The sequence below is a fragment of the Ranitomeya variabilis genome, chromosome 6 (genome assembly GCF_051348905.1).
Source record: "Ranitomeya variabilis isolate aRanVar5 chromosome 6, aRanVar5.hap1, whole genome shotgun sequence".
Classification (NCBI taxonomy): domain Eukaryota; kingdom Metazoa; phylum Chordata; class Amphibia; order Anura; family Dendrobatidae; genus Ranitomeya; species Ranitomeya variabilis.
The window spans coordinates 423,547,776-423,566,473 of record NC_135237.1 but is presented as its reverse complement, the minus strand read 5'-3'; the positions used below and the strand labels follow the sequence as shown (position 1 = coordinate 423,566,473).

The following is an 18,698-nucleotide window of genomic DNA, read 5'->3' as shown; positions in this document are numbered from 1 at the left end:
TCTCCTATTACCCTTGGTAAAATAAAACAAATTGGATCTGAACTAAAAATTTTGTGAAAAAAAGTTAAATGTTCAATTTTTTTTAAACATTCATGTGAAGCACCTGAAGGGTTAATAAACTTTTTGAATGTGGTTTTGAGCACCTTGAGGGGTGCAGTTTTTAGAATGGTGTCACTTTTGGGCATTTTCTGTTATATAGACCCCTTAAAGTGACTTCAAGTGTGAGATGGTCCCTAAAAAATGGTTTTGCAAATTTTGTCGTAAAAATGAGAAATCGCTGGTCAACTTTTAACCTTTATAACTTCCTAACAAAAAAAAATTATGTTTCCAAAATAGTGCTGATGTAAAGTAAGACATGTGGGTAATGTTATTTATTAACTATTTTGTATGATATGACTCTCTAATTTAAGGGCATAAAAACTAAGTTTAAAAATTGAAAAATTTTAGCCAAATTTCCGTTTTTTTCACAAATAAACGCAAGTCAAATCGAAGAAATTTTACCACTATCATGAAGTACAATATGTCACGAGAAAACAGTGTCAGAATCACCGGGATCCGTTGAAGCGTTCCAGAGTTATAACCTCATAAAGTGACAGTGGTCAGAATTGAAAAAATGTCCCGGTCAGGAAGTTGAAACCAGGCTTCGGGGTGAAGGGGTTAAACACCCGTCGGATTTTTCTACCTCCATGTGAACCGAACCAAAGCGTTTTAGTTGCGGATGTCGGAGTGCGCGCATCCCTGGGGTGTGATGTGAGGGAATGATCTCCCGCGGCCATGTTACTACAAGCTTCTTCACACCCGCAGCAGGAGGCCGCGCCCGCGGGTGTAGCGCTCCCTCCCCGGAGTCTGGGAGAAGTGACAGCCGGAGAGGCAGTGAATAATGGGCGCCCTCCTCCGTGTGAGCCGCCGCCTCGTCCTCCCTCCGTCGCCCGGCGCATGCGCGGTGCCCCCGCCCGTTTGTGTTTGAACAGGAAGGCGGACATGTTTGTGGAGCGGCTGTGAGTCAGGAGGAGCTTGCGGCATAATCATCATCCGTGAGCCACAAGAGGCGAGCAGCCCTGCCTGCCGTGTGTGCCCGGGCGGAGGAGGACGGACGCGCTGACGAGAGTTATGCCCGTGTGGCCCGGATACTGAAGCTGGACGGGGACATCCACAGCGCCGGCAGCCTCTTCCTAGTAGCTGTCACCCGGGCCCCGCGGAGCTGTGCCCGGGCCTGTGTGTATGAGTCCGGCGGAGGCCCGAAGGGAGGAGGATGCCGGGGTCCGTTCCGCTGCAGAGCGCGGCGCTGAGGTGGGGGTGAGGGAGCTCGGATCTGAGAGACACGCAGGCAGCCGCCTCCTCCTCCGTCCTGCGCTGTGAGGCCGCCGCACGGACACCGCCTGCAGCCATGACTACCGGGGACAGCTTCGAGAGCCGCTTCGCCAAGATCGACGTCCTGTTACGTGACCCCAAGTCGGAGGTGAACACGGACTGTCTGCTGGTGAGTGTGAACATTGCCGGCCTGACAGCCACTTTTGGGTCCGGGGGCCGGCCAGCAGTGTCCCCGGGTGCCGTCCGGGGTGTCGTCCCGCAGCGTGTCTCCCGGTGGGCCGTCCCGCGGCGTGTCTCCCGGTGGGCCGTCCCGCGGCGTGTCTCCCGGTGGGCCGTCCCGCGGCGTGTCTCCCGGTGGGCCGTCCCGCGGCGTGTCTCCCGGTGGGCCGTCCCGCGGCGTGTCTCCCGGTGGGCCGTCCCGCGGCGTGTCTCCCGGTGGGCCGTCCCGCGGCGTGTCTCCCGGTGGGCCGTCCCGCGGCGTGTCTCCCGGTGGGCCGTCCCGCGGCGTGTCTCCCGGTGGGCCGTCCCGCGGCGTGTCTCCCGGTGGGCCGTCCCGCGGCGTGTCTCCCGGTGGGCCGTCCCGCGGCGTGTCTCCCGGTGGGCCGTCCCGCGGCGTGTCTCCCGGTGGGCCGTCCCGCGGCGTGTCTCCCGGTGGGCCGTCCCGCGGCGTGTCTCCCGGTGGGCCGTCCCGCGGCGTGTCTCCCGGTGGGCCGTCCCGCGGCGTGTCTCCCGGTGGGCCGTCCCGCGGCGTGTCTCCCGGTGGGCCGTCCCGCGGCGTGTCTCCCGGTGGGCCGTCCCGCGGCGTGTCTCCCGGTGGGCCGTCCCGCGGCGTGTCTCCCGGTGGGCCGTCCCGCGGCGTGTCTCCCGGTGGGCCGTCCCGCGGCGTGTCTCCCGGTGGGCCGTCCCGCGGCGTGTCTCCCGGTGGGCCGTCCCGCGGCGTGTCTCCCGGTGGGCCGTCCCGCGGCGTGTCTCCCGGTGGGCCGTCCCGCGGCGTGTCTCCCGGTGGGCCGTCCCGCGGCGTGTCTCCCGGTGGGCCGTCCCGCGGCGTGTCTCCCGGTGGGCCGTCCCGCGGCGTGTCTCCCGGTGGGCCGTCCCGCGGCGTGTCTCCCGGTGGGCCGTCCCGCGGCGTGTCTCCCGGTGGGCCGTCCCGCGGCGTGTCTCCCGGTGGGCCGTCCCGCGGCGTGTCTCCCGGTGGGCCGTCCCGCGGCGTGTCTCCCGGTGGGCCGTCCCGCGGCGTGTCTCCCGGTGGGCCGTCCCGCGGCGTGTCTCCCGGTGGGCCGTCCCGCGGCGTGTCTCCCGGTGGGCCGTCCCGCGGCGTGTCTCCCGGTGGGCCGTCCCGCGGCGTGTCTCCCGGTGGGCCGTCCCGCGGCGTGTCTCCCGGTGGGCCGTCCCGCGGCGTGTCTCCCGGTGGGCCGTCCCGCGGCGTGTCTCCCGGTGGGCCGTCCCGCGGCGTGTCTCCCGGTGGGCCGTCCCGCGGCGTGTCTCCCGGTGGGCCGTCCCGCGGCGTGTCTCCCGGTGGGCCGTCCCGCGGCGTGTCTCCCGGTGGGCCGTCCCGCGGCGTGTCTCCCGGTGGGCCGTCCCGCGGCGTGTCTCCCGGTGGGCCGTCCCGCGGCGTGTCTCCCGGTGGGCCGTCCCGCGGCGTGTCTCCCGGTGGGCCGTCCCGCGGCGTGTCTCCCGGTGGGCCGTCCCGCGGCGTGTCTCCCGGTGGGCCGTCCCGCGGCGTGTCTCCCGGTGGGCCGTCCCGCGGCGTGTCTCCCGGTGGGCCGTCCCGCGGCGTGTCTCCCGGTGGGCCGTCCCGCGGCGTGTCTCCCGGTGGGCCGTCCCGCGGCGTGTCTCCCGGTGGGCCGTCCCGCGGCGTGTCTCCCGGTGGGCCGTCCCGCGGCGTGTCTCCCGGTGGGCCGTCCCGCGGCGTGTCTCCCGGTGGGCCGTCCCGCGGCGTGTCTCCCGGTGGGCCGTCCCGCGGCGTGTCTCCCGGTGGGCCGTCCCGCGGCGTGTCTCCCGGTGGGCCGTCCCGCGGCGTGTCTCCCGGTGGGCCGTCCCGCGGCGTGTCTCCCGGTGGGCCGTCCCGCGGCGTGTCTCCCGGTGGGCCGTCCCGCGGCGTGTCTCCCGGTGGGCCGTCCCGCGGCGTGTCTCCCGGTGGGCCGTCCCGCGGCGTGTCTCCCGGTGGGCCGTCCCGCGGCGTGTCTCCCGGTGGGCCGTCCCGCGGCGTGTCTCCCGGTGGGCCGTCCCGCGGCGTGTCTCCCGGTGGGCCGTCCCGCGGCGTGTCTCCCGGTGGGCCGTCCCGCGGCGTGTCTCCCGGTGGGCCGTCCCGCGGCGTGTCTCCCGGTGGGCCGTCCCGCGGCGTGTCTCCCGGTGGGCCGTCCCGCGGCGTGTCTCCCGGTGGGCCGTCCCGCGGCGTGTCTCCCGGTGGGCCGTCCCGCGGCGTGTCTCCCGGTGGGCCGTCCCGCGGCGTGTCTCCCGGTGGGCCGTCCCGCGGCGTGTCTCCCGGTGGGCCGTCCCGCGGCGTGTCTCCCGGTGGGCCGTCCCGCGGCGTGTCTCCCGGTGGGCCGTCCCGCGGCGTGTCTCCCGGTGGGCCGTCCCGCGGCGTGTCTCCCGGTGGGCCGTCCCGCGGCGTGTCTCCCGGTGGGCCGTCCCGCGGCGTGTCTCCCGGTGGGCCGTCCCGCGGCGTGTCTCCCGGTGGGCCGTCCCGCGGCGTGTCTCCCGGTGGGCCGTCCCGCGGCGTGTCTCCCGGTGGGCCGTCCCGCGGCGTGTCTCCCGGTGGGCCGTCCCGCGGCGTGTCTCCCGGTGGGCCGTCCCGCGGCGTGTCTCCCGGTGGGCCGTCCCGCGGCGTGTCTCCCGGTGGGCCGTCCCGCGGCGTGTCTCCCGGTGGGCCGTCCCGCGGCGTGTCTCCCGGTGGGCCGTCCCGCGGCGTGTCTCCCGGTGGGCCGTCCGCAGCCTGAGGCATCGGCTTCTTATGGAAAATTGCTGGGATGTCCCATAGATGTGATAGATGGGGGTCTCTCCTTCCCCTGATCTGACGGCCATTACAGATGATGTTACATATTCTGCTGTATTCAGATCTCCCATAGTAATTGATGGGGACTACTGCGTGTGCCGCCCCCTCTCCACTCGCTGGTGGTCAGACGACAGTCCGAATGTTAGATTGTATCCCCCCATTCTGAAGATCCTTGTGCTGGACGTTTGGCATATCTTATGGCTTATAACCCTAGTTATCCCCGGTCCTGTATCCATCAGCAGCATAGAGCGCAGTGCCGGGTTTTTCTTTGCAGTCCCATAGACAGTCACTGCAGCAGAGGTTGATCATGCCACCTCTGTCCATGTAAGATGGGGCTCTGCAGAGGTCCCAGAGGTTGACCCTTCAGCGATTAGAAAGTGATCCCCAGTCTTATAAATGGGTAATAAATCACTGTCTCTCGGTAATATCCCATTAGGGAGCCCGAGGTTCTCCTTGTTGGGAATCCCTGGAGTAGCCACTAAGCTTTTCCAGAAGGCAGAATGAAGAGGTCTCCCCAATTTTGTGCTTTCTGATTTATCCGAACAACTAGTAGGCTGTTTGGGAGTCCTGGAAAGATAAGTGACAGTCCCATTGACAGCTGTCATTTCCACTTCCCCTTCCCTCCCCAAAAAGGTAATTTTTGTTCTACAATTGTAACAGTTATCGTCCAAAATTTTGACAAGACTAAGTTTCATAGGACAGTTTTTTTTTAAACGCCTAACCTGAAAGGTTAAAACACTTTTCATTACAAATTCTTCAGTTTTAATCAAACCAGTTATAATCAAATTAGGTTATGTAAAAATGAGTACACCCCACATTAAAAATTACTACAGCTAGTATTTTGTATGACCTCCATGATTTTAAGGCTAGCACCAAGTCTTCTAGAAACAGAGTGAAGAAGTTGGTGACATTTTGCAACATGTATCTTTTTCCATTCTTCAGGAAATGCCTCTTCTAGAACTAGATGCTGGATGGAGAGTGATGCTCAACTTGTCTGTTCAGAATTCCCCATAGCTGTTCTGTTGGTATTGGACAGGGCCATTAAATCATTTTCACCCTGTTCTTCAGAAATGCAACAGATGTGTGTTTTGGGTAATTGCCATGTTGAAAAAGTGCCCGTCTACCAAGGGCACAGAATAGTGGTAGCATCTTCTTTCATTATAGAGCAGTACATTTGGGAGTTCATGATGCCATCTATAAAATATAGCTCCCCAGCATCAGGAGTACTCGTATAGACCCACATAAGGACTCTGCCACCACCATGTTTAATCGTAGGCACCATACATTTAGAAAACTCCATGGTGCCTACAGTGAAACATGGTGGTGGCAATGTCCTTATGTGGGGCTGCATGAGAGCTGCTGGTGTCGTGTCATAGATGGTATCATGAGTTAAAAAATGTAGTGCTCCCTAGTGAAAGATAAGATGCTACCATCACTCCTTGTCTTTGGTAGCTGTGCACTTTTTCCAACATATCGATCCAAAACACATCTGTTGCATGTCTGAAGAAGAACAGGGTGAACGTGTTCTTGTTTTCAGTGAGATATTGATCAAAAACTTAGTTTTGAAAGGGGGTGTACTCATTTATGCTGAGCACTGTGCATTAGCTGCACTACTGGCATCAATATACGCTGCTGAGCCATGGTGCCAGTACTACAGCAAGTAAGGCTGCTTTCACACTAGCGTCGGTACGGGGCCGTCGCGCTGCATCGGCCCGACGTACCGACGCATACTGTGACAAAAATGCCCGACGTCGGCAGCGGAAGCAGTCTTAAGACGCTTCCGCTGCCCCATTGCAAGGTACGGGGAGGAGGGGGCGGAGTTTCGTCCGCATGCGCGGTCGAAAATGGCGGTCCCGAGCGCACAAAAAAAAGTTACATGTAACGTTTTTTTGTGGCGGCGGTGCGCCAAAACACGACGGTTGCGACGTGTGGCACTGCGCCGCAGTGCGTCGGTTATGTTAGTCTATGGGGAAAAAACGCATCCTGCAGACAACTTTGCAGGATGCGTTTTTTCTCCTAAACGACGCATTGCGACGTGCTGCCAAAAACGCTAGTGTGAAAGTAGCCTAATCTCCTATGGCCTGTGATTGCCTGCAGTGGTCACATGCTGCCTATTGTCAGACACCAAGGGGAGCACTGAAGCATCGACGCTAGGGTGCAGTGGGAAAGAAGAGTGCTTGAGTTATGTATTTTTTAATCCACCTGTTTCACCCATTGAATTATAGCTTCCGTGATGCTACAAACAGGAGTGTGACTTTTTTTCCTAGTTGAAAATGTTAAGTTGGTAAAATAGGAGGCAAACACTTGACTGGCTGATAATTAGAGCGATCCTAGCTGATCTGCATGTGTAATGATTTGGGGTCGGTTACATAGGTTTTAATTCCACCGGATTTCCCCTTTAAGTCAGCTGATGATGAAATCGCTCACGTCTGCAGAGAGAAGTGTGCATTTGAGTGTGCAGAAGATAATTATTATTTTTAGGTAGCGTTGTCTGGGCAGGTTCTGGGAGAATGATAACTGCCTAGAAATCCTGAGACGTAGTCAAATGGGAAGTATCTGCAGCCCCAAATCTATGACGGAGCGTGCCGCTGTGTCCTCTGCAGGCCAGCCCTTAGGACAAGCAATCAGTGCCCATGTGGATGCCCAGCTTTAGTGCTGGCTGATGGACCAACTGCAGATTAGTGTTCAGATTGAACTATTTTACTAACTTCTGTAGAAATCATCCTGCCATGCTTATGCCCATCAGTGCGGGTATGGCGTCATCCGTGCCCCATCCATTCAGCTGTAATCCCCGGGGTCTGATGTGAGAGCATGCAGGTGACGGCACGGCGGATGCTGTTACTTCTGTTCTGGGCGCAGCCTTTCTGTGTGACTTGGGTGATGCTGAAGAGGAAGAGCTGTGCCGGAGAGCCGCCGGCCACGGTCCTAGAGCGCACACAGGAAATGTAGTGTTTTTCTAGTTGCTCTGGCATTTTACAGTTTCTTCCGCAGTTCGTTGTGCATAGGAGTCGCAGCTCCGAGCTTTGTCTGTTCTGATGGGGTCTCACTTGCTTTTCTCACTCGCTGAATGAGAAATTAATGATATACTGACCCTTCTTTATTTCCCACTGACTTCAATTAAATGAAAACAACTAAAATAATAAATCTTAGACCCTTAACTGTGACGTTGGAGCAGATCTGAGAGAAATGTCATGGGAAATATCTTCACGTGGGCAGTTCTGGTACCTGATGTCCTATTTTTTATTTTTTATTTCGGCCTTTGTTAGATATGTGTGGTGCTTGTACAGCGCATGCATTAAAGTACTTACCGGGCATTGTCATCTTCCATTTCCAGCACGGCTCTGGTTCTTCTCATCCATCATGTGACTAACGGCTGTCTTGGGGGCTCGCACATTGGACCGTATAGCGCTTAATGGAAGTTTGGGAGCCTCCTTCTGAGTTTCATAGATTTACATTGTAAAGTGACTTCCGGCCCACACAGCCAACACTGTAGTTTGCCAGCTAGTCACAACTGCAGTCACAGGACGCAGGAGAGGACTGGAGCAGCGCTGGAAACGGCAGAAGACGGCCGGGGGTAAGTATGTTGATCCACGCACTGATCGTGCTTTACTCATGGGTAACAGATAATAAAATAAACATGGAGTGGGGCACAGTCACTTTTAAAAAGAAAAGGAATCTACCCTAAAAGTACTGTATGCAGACAGTTCAGTGACTTCCTGTAGTCATTGCTAGCAGAATTTCAGGCCTAAAATAAATGCAGATAAAAACAGTGCAAGCCCTAAAATAGGTTTGATGCGCTAGTGCTCCGTCATGTGGCTGGATGGCGACCTTATGTATCTATTGGGCACAGAGGGTAAAGACTCGATCTGCCTTTGATTATTGTTGTTCTATATGGGTGAAATCACCCATGTGGCCTTAGAATTCCATTGCACTTTTGTTTAGTATCTGCAAGGAGACAATAGGCTCACACCGTACCCGGAGAAGTGCTAAAACTAGCATTGCGATTCAGGCTGGGTGAGTAAGGGTAGGTAGCGCGTTTTACGCCACGGTGCTTGTTATGTGGCAAGTACCAGTAATGCACATGGGTTTTATGTACCTGCTCCAGCACACTACTATCCCTTGTTCTCACCATGTGAACCCACTCTAAAAAGGGTTGTCCACTACTGATGAACTCAAGCAGGTGACAAGCGGTATTCTACTGTACTGGCGCCTCTCCTCAGTACTTGGTACTGTCTACTCCACTAGTGTCCTGGAATCAACATCCATCTGGGGCATCACGTGACCACTGCAGACAATCAGATGGCCTTGATTGGGTGCAGTCTTTACATTTTGTCAGAGGAGTGGCTTCCATGTGGGTGTACCTAGCTCTTTAACAAGGGGTTGCTTAGCGGTGTAAACTCCTTTTTAAGGTTTTCTGACAAGTGATGAATTAGTTAAGGAACTGAAAAATAATAAGAATGGAGCTGCTCTCCGGCTCTTCTGCAAAATGAAATTTAAATCCAGAACATGCAAATGGTGTAAAAGTAGATGCTCCCCCTCATTGGCTGTGTCCAGAACTAACAAAGAAGTGGAGGAGGTAGGATGGGGGACTAAGATTCCCCCCTCCCCCGGTCTGGAGAAATGTGCAGGTCACAGAGGGTGGGACCCATCTATAAGACATTTGTGACATTGCTTATTTCCACATTGAGAAGTGAATGGAGCATGTGATGTCAGTGACTACTTACGTATGCTGGCTCGTGATTGGTAGAGGTCCGATTCTAACAAGTGGGACAGGTGCATGATGCCTCACGATCATGAACGTGGCCTGGTAGGTATCAGTGCACATGAGGTCACCATCCCTGTGCTCTTAATGCACATGTGAGCAGAGAGGGACAACCGCTTTAAGTGCACTGTCGGCATGGTTACCCATAGCAACCAATCGGTTTGCTACATATTTTGGAAGTGCAAGTAACATGCTGTAATCTGGTTGCTGCAGAGAACGGTTCTATTTCTGACCGCTATGGATGTAAATGTTCAAGGCCCACGTCCTAATGAATAGGCAGCATTTAGTGTCCATTCACACTCATATATATATATATATATATATATTTATATTAGTGCTGGCTTTTCTAAAGCTGGACAGACTTGTCCTTTTCTGAGCAGGAATTGTTTGCCGTGTGATGAAAGGTTTGCAAACAGGACTTACAGCTCGGTGACATGATGCAGGCTCTCCTCTACACCCGTCAGATCTGGATGGTATGCTGGGAGCTGTAGTCCTACCCAAGTGTGTAGATTACCTTTGTACAGCACAGGGAGGTTTCATGATGCAGTCAGGGACTCTGGTCTAGCTGTGATATGCTAATATTCAGGCCCACGTGGAGGCCCGCCTCAGATTATTGCTTTTCTAATGCTTTGTGTATTGTTGTTAAGGCTCATTGATATGCAGAGAAAAATATCTTGAAGAAACGCAACAATGAAGCGTCTGTGCGAAGGAAAAAGGAAGCAGATTAGTGTGAAAGGGAAAATGTTAAAGTTTGATTTCCACCACCCACAGCAATCTTAAAAAACTCGTTTTTGTGCTCGGGCACTACTATCACCTAAAACGAGCGAGCGTGTAGGGAGAGTCACATTCCCAGGCTCATTATTGTAGAAACCCAAGTGTGGTTGCTGCAGACGACGGGGCGTGTTACACATTGCTAAGTAACTACAAAATATTTGGGAAACTTTCAAAGTGGGTTTGATAGATTTCAGTTGAAAACTGGATTCTTTAAAAGCCAAACTTCACTGAAGGCTAAAAACTTGTAGTTATCCAGCAGAGACCTGAGCGCCTGTCTGCAGGGATTTTGCACTGACCGAGCCAGCAGCAATGATATCAGGGGGGCACTGCCGTCACCTCTCACCTGTTCTCTGAACTCTGGACCCACTTAAGTCATTTTCACATATTATGGAATTTGTCAGCGTGTAGATGCAGATTTTACATGTAAATTTTGACCATCTGCTGACATTCTGCAGTAATTACAAATGACCGGATGGAAGACAAATCCACATGCAGATACACTGGCCAATCTGGACGTGTGCCCCAAATTCTTTGAAAACCCCTTGTCTGATCTTATGGTGTCAAATCCACAACATGTGATCTCTCTTGTATGGTGAGGAGCGGCACATAGAAGCCATAGCACTTGGTGGCTGCCCTATATAGCAAGGAGCGGCACATAGAAGCCATAGCACTCGGTGGCTGCCCTATATAGCAAGGAGCGGCACATAGAAGCCATAGCACTCGGTGGCTGCCCTATATAGCGAGGAGCGGCACATAGAAGCCATAGCACTCGGTGGCTGCCCTATATAGCGAGGAGCGGCACATAGAAGCCATAGCACTCGGTGGCTGCCCTATATAGCGAGGAGCGGCACATAGAAGCCATAGCACTCGGTGGCTGCCCTATATAGCAAGGAGCGGCACATAGAAGCCATAGCACTCGGTGGCTGCCCTATATAGCGAAGAGCGGCACATAGAAGCCATATCACTCGGTGGCTGCCCTATATAGCGAGGAGCGGCACATAGAAGCCATAGCACTCGGTGGCTGCCCTATATAGCGAGGAGCGGCACATAGAAGCCGTAGCACTCGGTGGCTGCCCTATATAGCGAAGAGCGGCACATAGAAGCCATAGCACTCGGTGGCTGCCCTATATAGCGAGGAGCGGCACATAGAAGCCGTAGCACTCGGTGGCTGCCCTATATAGCGAAGAGCGGCACATAGAAGCCATAGCACTCGGTGGCTGCCCTATATAGCGAGGAGCGGCACATAGAAGCCATAGCACTCGGTGGCTGCCCTATATAGCGAGGAGCGGCACATAGAAGCCATAGCACTCGGTGGCTGCCCTATATAGCGAGGAGCGGCACATAGAAGCCGTAGCACTCGGTGGCTGCCCTATATAGCGAAGAGCGGCACATAGAAGCCATAGCACTCGGTGGCTGCCCTATATAGCGAGGAGCGGCACATAGAAGCCATAGCACTCGGTGGCTGCCCTATATAGCGAGGAGCGGCACATAGAAGCCATAGCACTCGGTGGCTGCCCTATATAGCGAGGAGCGGCACATAGAAGCCATAATACTCGGTGGCCGCCCTGTATGACGAAGAGCGGCACATAGAAGCCATAACACTCGGTGGCCGCCCTTTTGGAGCTTTCACATGTGACTGTAATCTCTAAAACATTTCTCGGGGTATTGTATGTAATGTGATGTAGAGACCTACGAAGCCTCAGATTCCGATGCCCTAATTGAAAACATCTCAGAGAAAGGTCTCTCACAGCTTACTATAAATGCAGAGTTTTTGCTGGGTATCTTACGCATTGTATTTGGTGCATAAACTACATAGCGTTTTTAACATTGCTGGCAAAATTGATGAGATTTTTTAAATCTCATACGCACTCTGCTTTTTTCTGCACTTGTTGTCAGAGCTCTGCTGCATTTTTGGCAAAACACAAAATGTCAATTGCTAAAGTGGATTTGTGGCCTAAATATACTTTAGACAAAAGCACACATGAATTGTGTATAAAACGCAGCAAATTAGCATTTTGCACACTGCATTTTTCCTGCTAAGAGAGAAGGTTTTGGGTGAAGGAAAAATAAGATGCAGGAACATGACTTAAGGCAGAGGTGTGCAAAAATGTCTGTGTCACTGTTAGGCCAGTGTCACACCTAATGTATAAAAATACGGTCTGTTTTTTACGGCTGAGATACGCAGAAATGTTCATGAACAGTGATCCGTATGTCATTCGTATTCAATACGAGGATGCAAATTTTTTTTTTTTTCTAATTAAGTATCCGTGTGTCATCTGTATGGTGAGATTTTCTTGCCGGCTTGAAAAATGGACATATAATGTATAATGGGCTCAAAGATTTGTGGAAAAAAAAAAATAAAAAAAATAAAAAAAAATAATATACAGTTATATGAAAAAGTTTGGGCACCCCTATTAATCTTAAGCTTAATGTTTTATAAAAATTGTTTTTTTGCAACAGCTATTTCAGTTTCATATATCTAATAACTGTTGGACACAGTAATGTTTCTGCCTTGAAATGAGGTTTATTGTACTAACAGAAAATGTGCAATCTGCATTCAAACAAAATTTGACAGGTGCATAAGTATGTGCACCTCACCAGAACAGTGACATTAATATTTAGTAGATCCTCCTTTTGCAAAAATAACAGCCTCTAGACGCTTCCTGTAGCTTTTGAGTTCCTGGATCCTGGATGAAGGTATTTTTGACCATTCCTCTTTACAAAACAATTCCAGTTCAGTTAAGTTTGATGGTCGCCGAGCATGGACAGCCCTCTTCAAATGATCCCACAGATGTTCAATGATATTCAGGTCTGGGGTCTGGGATGGCCATTCCAGAACAGTCAATAGTAAAAAAATCACTTGGCACTCAGAAAGTTTTTTATGCAAGATGAAATTAAATATTTCGTTTATTCAGTGCATCCAGTTCAAATGTTTAAACGTTTTCGGTCTAATTACAAGACCTTCATCAGAAACACTTTTGATGTACTGGAAGCCAAACAGCAAGCTAAACGGGCCCAATGAGCCAGCGCACGACAATGCCCGGGAGGACGTGCCTTTATGGTCCTGGAGGAGTAGGAAATAAACGCCGTGGCAGAGCGACAAAATCGCAAGGGAAGTGGCGCTGATGTCTTCCACGAGTGTGGCGCTGAGCTGCAGGGGTTGCCGTTAATCCCGGGATAGTGTAATTGTTCCTCTGCATGAATGCCTGAGTAGATTTGGAGTGGTGTTTTGGATCATTGTCTTGCTGAAAAATCCATCCCCTGCGTAACTTCAACTTTGTCACTGATTCATGAACATTATTGTCAAGAATCTGCTGATACTGAGAGGAATCCATGCGTCCCTCAACTTTAACAAGATTCCCGGTGCCGGCATTGGCCACACAGCCCCAAAGCATGATGGAACCTCCACCAAATTTTACTGTGGGTAGCAAGTGTTTTTCTTGGAATGCTGTGTTTATTTGCCGCCATGCATAACGCCTTTTTGTGTGACCAAACAACTCAATGTTGGTTTCATCAGTCCACAGGACCTTCTTCCAAAAAGAAATTGGCTTCTCCAAATGTGCTTTTGCATACCTCAGCCGACTGTTGGCTTCTTTCGCATCACTCTCCCATACAGCTTCTCCTTGTGCAAAGTGCGTTGTATAGTTGACCGATGCACAGTGACACCATCTGCAGCAAGTTGATGCTGCAGCTCTCTGGAGGTGGTCTGAGGATTGTCCTTGACTGATCTCACCATTCTTCTTCTCTGCCTTTCTGATGTTTTTCTTGGCCTGCCACTTCTGGCCTTAACAAGAACTGTACCTGTGTTCTTCCATTTCCTTACTATGTTCCTCACAGTGGAAATTGACAGGTTAAATCTCTGAGACAGCTTTTTGTATCCTTCCCCTGAACAACTATGTTGAATAATCTTTGTTTTCAGATCATTTGACAGTTGTTTTGAGGAGCCCACGATGCCACTCTTCAGAGGAGATTCAAACAGGAGAACAACTTGCAAGTGGCCCCTTTAAGTAGCTTTTCTCATGATTGCATACACCTGGCTATGAAGTTGAAAGCTCAATGAGGTTACAAAACCAAAAAAAAGTGCTTTAGTAAGTCAGTAAAAAGTAGGTAGGAGTATTTAAAACAAGAAAATGATAAGGGTGCCCATACTTATGCACCTGTCAAATTTTGTTTGAATGCAGATTGCACATTATCTGTTAGTACAATAAACCTCATTTCAAGGCAGAAACATTACTGTGTCCAACAGTTATTAGATATATGAAACTGAAATAGCTGTTGCAAAAAAAACAATTTTTATAAAACATTAAGCTTAAGATTAATAGGGGTGCCCAAACTTTTTCATATAACTGTATATAATCATCGGCTGGCATTTTCTCAGGCTGAAGAGTTAATTTGAGTTCATGCCGCCAGGGGGCGCAGCTTCGGTGACGTCACCGAAGCTCCACTCCCTGCATTTCGTTCATTCCCCAGTCATTTACAGCCGGGAGCGGCCGCATTAGCAGCGCACCTGGTTGTAAAATGTAAATGCCCCCGATATGGATTACTGTGTGGGACTTGACTGTACAGCAGACAGGTATGGGATATTATTGCTTTTTTATTTGGGAATTTTTTTTACAGGAGAACGAGGGCTTCGCTTGGATTGAGAGTGCAATAAAGTTGTTAAACCTGTGTGTTTCATTATTTTGTTAAAATACTTTATTCTTAATGTGTGTATTTTTAAGTTAACCCTTTCCTACTATTGGATTAATAATGGATAGATGTCTTATTGACACCTCCATTATTAACCAGGCTTAATGTCACCTTACAATAGCAAGGTGACATTAACCGCTTGTTACCCCATATGCCAATGCTACAGGGCAGTGGGAAGAGAGAGGCTAAGTGTCGGAATGGGCGCATCTTACAGATGCACCTTTTCTGGGGTGTCTGGGGGCAGATGTTTTTAGTCGGGGGGGGCAATATCCATGGTCCCTCTCTAGGCTATTAATATCTACCCTCAGTCACTGGCTTTCCCTCTCTGGCGCAGAAAATTGAGCAGGAGCCCGCACCAGTTTTTTCCATGAATTAATCCTTTAATTTAACGCCGCTCCAAAATTTTACACACACACAATACTAACATTATTGGGAAGGGACATATAAAAATCTAACTGATATGTAATGGTTTACTGTATGTAAACCATGTCTCCTATCCTGTCGGGTTCTGCAGTGATTTTACAGAAATCGACAATTGAATTACCGGCTATTCTGCTATCCATCCATCCATCTTTAATTATCTACCTATACTATGTGTAGACATTTATTTTATCTATTCTATTTTAACCTGTCAGTGTGATTTTACTGTACACCGCACTGAATTGCCGGCTTTTCTATAGGACACTGGTGCCTAATTCTCGCAAGTCACACTGATGGTCCGTGTGGTGTGCGATTTTTTTCTTGCACCCATAGACTTGCATTGGTGTATTTCTGGCATAATACGGTGGCAATCGCAGCATGCTGCGATTTAGTACACACGTATAATATGGCCGATAAAACAACGGATGATGGGAGCTGTCCCATAGATTAACATTGGTCTGAGTGCTATGCAATTTTTGTATCTCCTAGCACTCGTCCGTATTACGCTCTAGTGTGACTCAGGCCTTAAAGGGAATCTGTCATCAGGTTTTTGCTACCTTATCTGATAGCAGCCTGATGTAGGCACAGAGAAGCTGAATCGAAGGATTTATCACTTAGATTACTGGGTGCAGCGGTTCTGACCGAATTTTTGGATTTACAATGAAGCAGAGCTGAGAAAGCTGCCCCCGCCCACACCAGGCTCAGTATATAGAATGTCCATAGACAGTGGGCTGCCTGTCACAGGAGGGGGCGTGTCAGACCAGGGATCATGGACCAGCTAGTCACAGCAATGATAAGCTTCTGGTGCTAAAAAAATCATTGTAAGCAAAAGAAACTACAGAGCTTGGCTGAAATCTGTTTTAACCTCTACAGCATGGTGTCTTCAGATTACATAGCAAAAACGTGATTCCCCTTCAAGGGCTGCAAATAGCTTAAAGGGAATCTGTCACCCCCAGGGCCTATTAAAGTAAAAGAGCCACCTTCAGCAGCACTAAGGCTGCATTCTGTGAAGGTGGCTCTTATGTTTTTGATCCCTAAAAATGCTGAAATATTCAGTTTTATAAATTTCGCGCCATACCTGTATTGAGTCCGCGGGGGTACGTTTTCTCCTGACTCAGCCGCCTCGGAGCCGTCCATCATCACACCGCGCCCCACCTCCTCTCTGTGTTGTGCCTGCGCTCTGCAATAATTTCTTGGGCATGCGTCGTGCATGCTGCCCTGGAACTTGCAATAAGTGATGTAAGTAGATCGCGCCTACGCACAGCTCCAGATTCCCAGCCCCGCAGTGTGAATAAATCATAACACACTGCGGGGCGGGATCTTGGATCTCCGCTACACGCAGGCGTGATATTGGTAGATCAGCTGATGTAAGTTCCAGGGCAGCGCACACGGTGCATGCATGAAAAATGAGAGCACAGCGCAGGCGCCGGTGACATGAGGAAACACAGAGGAGGCGGCACCCAGTGCACTGAGGCGATGATGGACGGCTGCGAGGTGGCTTAGTCAGGGGGAGAAAACGTACCCCCGCGGACTCAATACAGGTATGGGGCACAATTTATAAAACTGAATATTTCAGCATTATTAGGGAGCAAAAACTTAAGAGCCACCTTCACAGAATGCAGCCTTAGTGCTGCTGAAGGTGGCTGTTTTACCTTAATAGGCCCTGGGTGGGTGACAGGTTCCCTTTAAAGGGGTATTGCTATCTATGACATTTCTTAAAATGTTTGAGCAATAGAAGACCAGAAGGGGAAATGCACCTATGGAAAGAATAGGCTGTCCTCAACTGCCATAAACTACGATGGAAATAGCCACGTATAACCCGCCATCTATAACTGATACACAGCATTCAGGGGTCAAACCCCAATAATGTTATGATGGCTGCGTGCCACTTTTCTTTGATGTGAAAACATCCTGTAAGCGAGGGCCACACAGAATGACATTGCTGGGCTCAGATTGTGTTCCCCAACCTGTCATTTGTGTGAAAAAAAAAAAAATCCCATTAACCTGTAGATAAGGGGTTTTATAGCGTTCTGAAGTTGTGCTACCGCCTCACTGAAAGCCGGGCTGTCAGATGGTGAAAATAAACTTTATTCCACCCTCCTTTTTGCAGCCTCCGGCTTTCAGTCATGGAATAGTGGCCGGCACGGCTTCAGTCACCAGTCAGTACACAGTGAGCGGTGATTGTAGCCATGTTGCTGCACTGCCTGCCGGCTCTGTATCGATTCACTATATAGCCAGCTGTCAGTCAGTGGTGGAGCATGGTTACAGCTGCCGTTCACACTTCTGAGCAGTGACTGAAGCTGCACTTCTATGTCTGAAAGCCGGAGGGAATAAAGGTTCTTACCTCTCGGTAGCTGGCCTTTCGGTGCAGCAGCCACATGGCTTTAGAACGCTGTTAACCTGCAGATTAACCCCTCATCAGAACAACTTGTCTTTTTAACAATGATTCCATAAATTATAATGAGAAATTGCCAGTCGATTCTTGCTTTGATGTGGGATCTGAGCTTTCATTGGTGAGACACAATCTGTTTAGCATAGGCAAATTTCCAAGGTCTGTACCTGACAACGACCGAAATATTCCGACACAGCAGATGAGCCTCTGCGGATCGCTGCCGTTGGTCGGTGTCATGCTTGTTCCTGTCACAAAGGCAATGTCAGAAAATCACATCTGGAGTGTATGGTAAGCTCAAATGTTTAGAATTTGAGTGGGGTTAGAGAAAATGGGCTGTGAATGTCTGCCTAATGTTTGGGTTCTCGAGTTTTCAGTGCAGGCAAGGTTTCACTGACCTCATACAGGAAGACAATGGTTAAACCACATGCAGGGTTAGCAGTGAAGGCAAGGAGAGCGTTTCCAGGGAAAGACGTGGATAAACAGGAGCCGCCGTCGTAAGAGATGAGAATAAAGTTATTTGGGATCAGTACATCCGACTAACGTTGTGTTCCTTTACTTTGGAGTTCTGTAGATCCCACTTATTACTGGGAATGTATAGCAGTAGAACTTATTAAAACAATTCTATAAATAATGGACTCCAGTGAGTCTGTGGCAATGGAACCGACACGAGATATGAACCGAGAATCGGGATGTCATTGTAAGGGGTCTGTCATTCAGGTCTATTCCAGAGAAAGAAAGGCTGCTTTAGGTAGGAGAAAGTCCAGATGTCCAGCTGATTTACCGCCAAAAGCTTACCCTGAAGGAAGAAAAATTAAAAATCCAATAATGTATATTTCTTGGAAGTTTAGGTCACACTTGGTATTGCTGTACTTGCAGCTTCAAGCCTTCCCATTTGTGACCTGAGCATTGCTTTATGATCAGATAGAAAAAGGAGTAGTAATAGTTTTTGATATAGTTTTGATGCAAATAAAATCAAAGCCTTCGCATCTACTTTTTGTTATGGAGTTGATGAAAGCCCGTTGTTCGTATAGCGGCCATTTCAGCCTGGGTGATCCTCAATTGTGGTATTGACAGCAAGTCCTGAATTCCCCCCATTCCCCATGATCACTGCTTTACCTTGTGGCAAGTTCAGATAAACGGATAGCACATGGACCCAATGGTGGACTATGTGCCAGTTCACAATGGCTGTTTTTCACACTGCAGCATATGCTAATCTGGTCCGATTTATAGAGCATGTAAATGGTGGACAGCTCTTGCACCAGTCCGGACACCTAAAGCTGCGGACGGTAGTGGTCTGATACATTCAGCGGCCCATGTGCACATAGTGTCTAGCTCAGAGACCCCCCATAAGTATT

At 50.9% G+C, this 18,698-nt stretch overlaps 1 protein-coding gene across 1 annotated transcript in view; it reads left to right on the top strand.

Moving 5' to 3' along the window:
- The first annotated feature begins 951 nt into the window (after positions 1 to 951).
- ROCK1 (Rho associated coiled-coil containing protein kinase 1) overlaps positions 952 to 18,698 on the top strand; it is a 173,250-nt gene continuing 155,503 nt past the window's right edge. Inside the window, exon 1 of the mRNA XM_077270330.1 lies at positions 952 to 1,480. Within this exon, the coding sequence (XP_077126445.1) occupies positions 1,388 to 1,480 (93 nt within the window). The 5' untranslated portion in view covers positions 952 to 1,387. The remainder of the gene's footprint in view (positions 1,481 to 18,698) is intronic.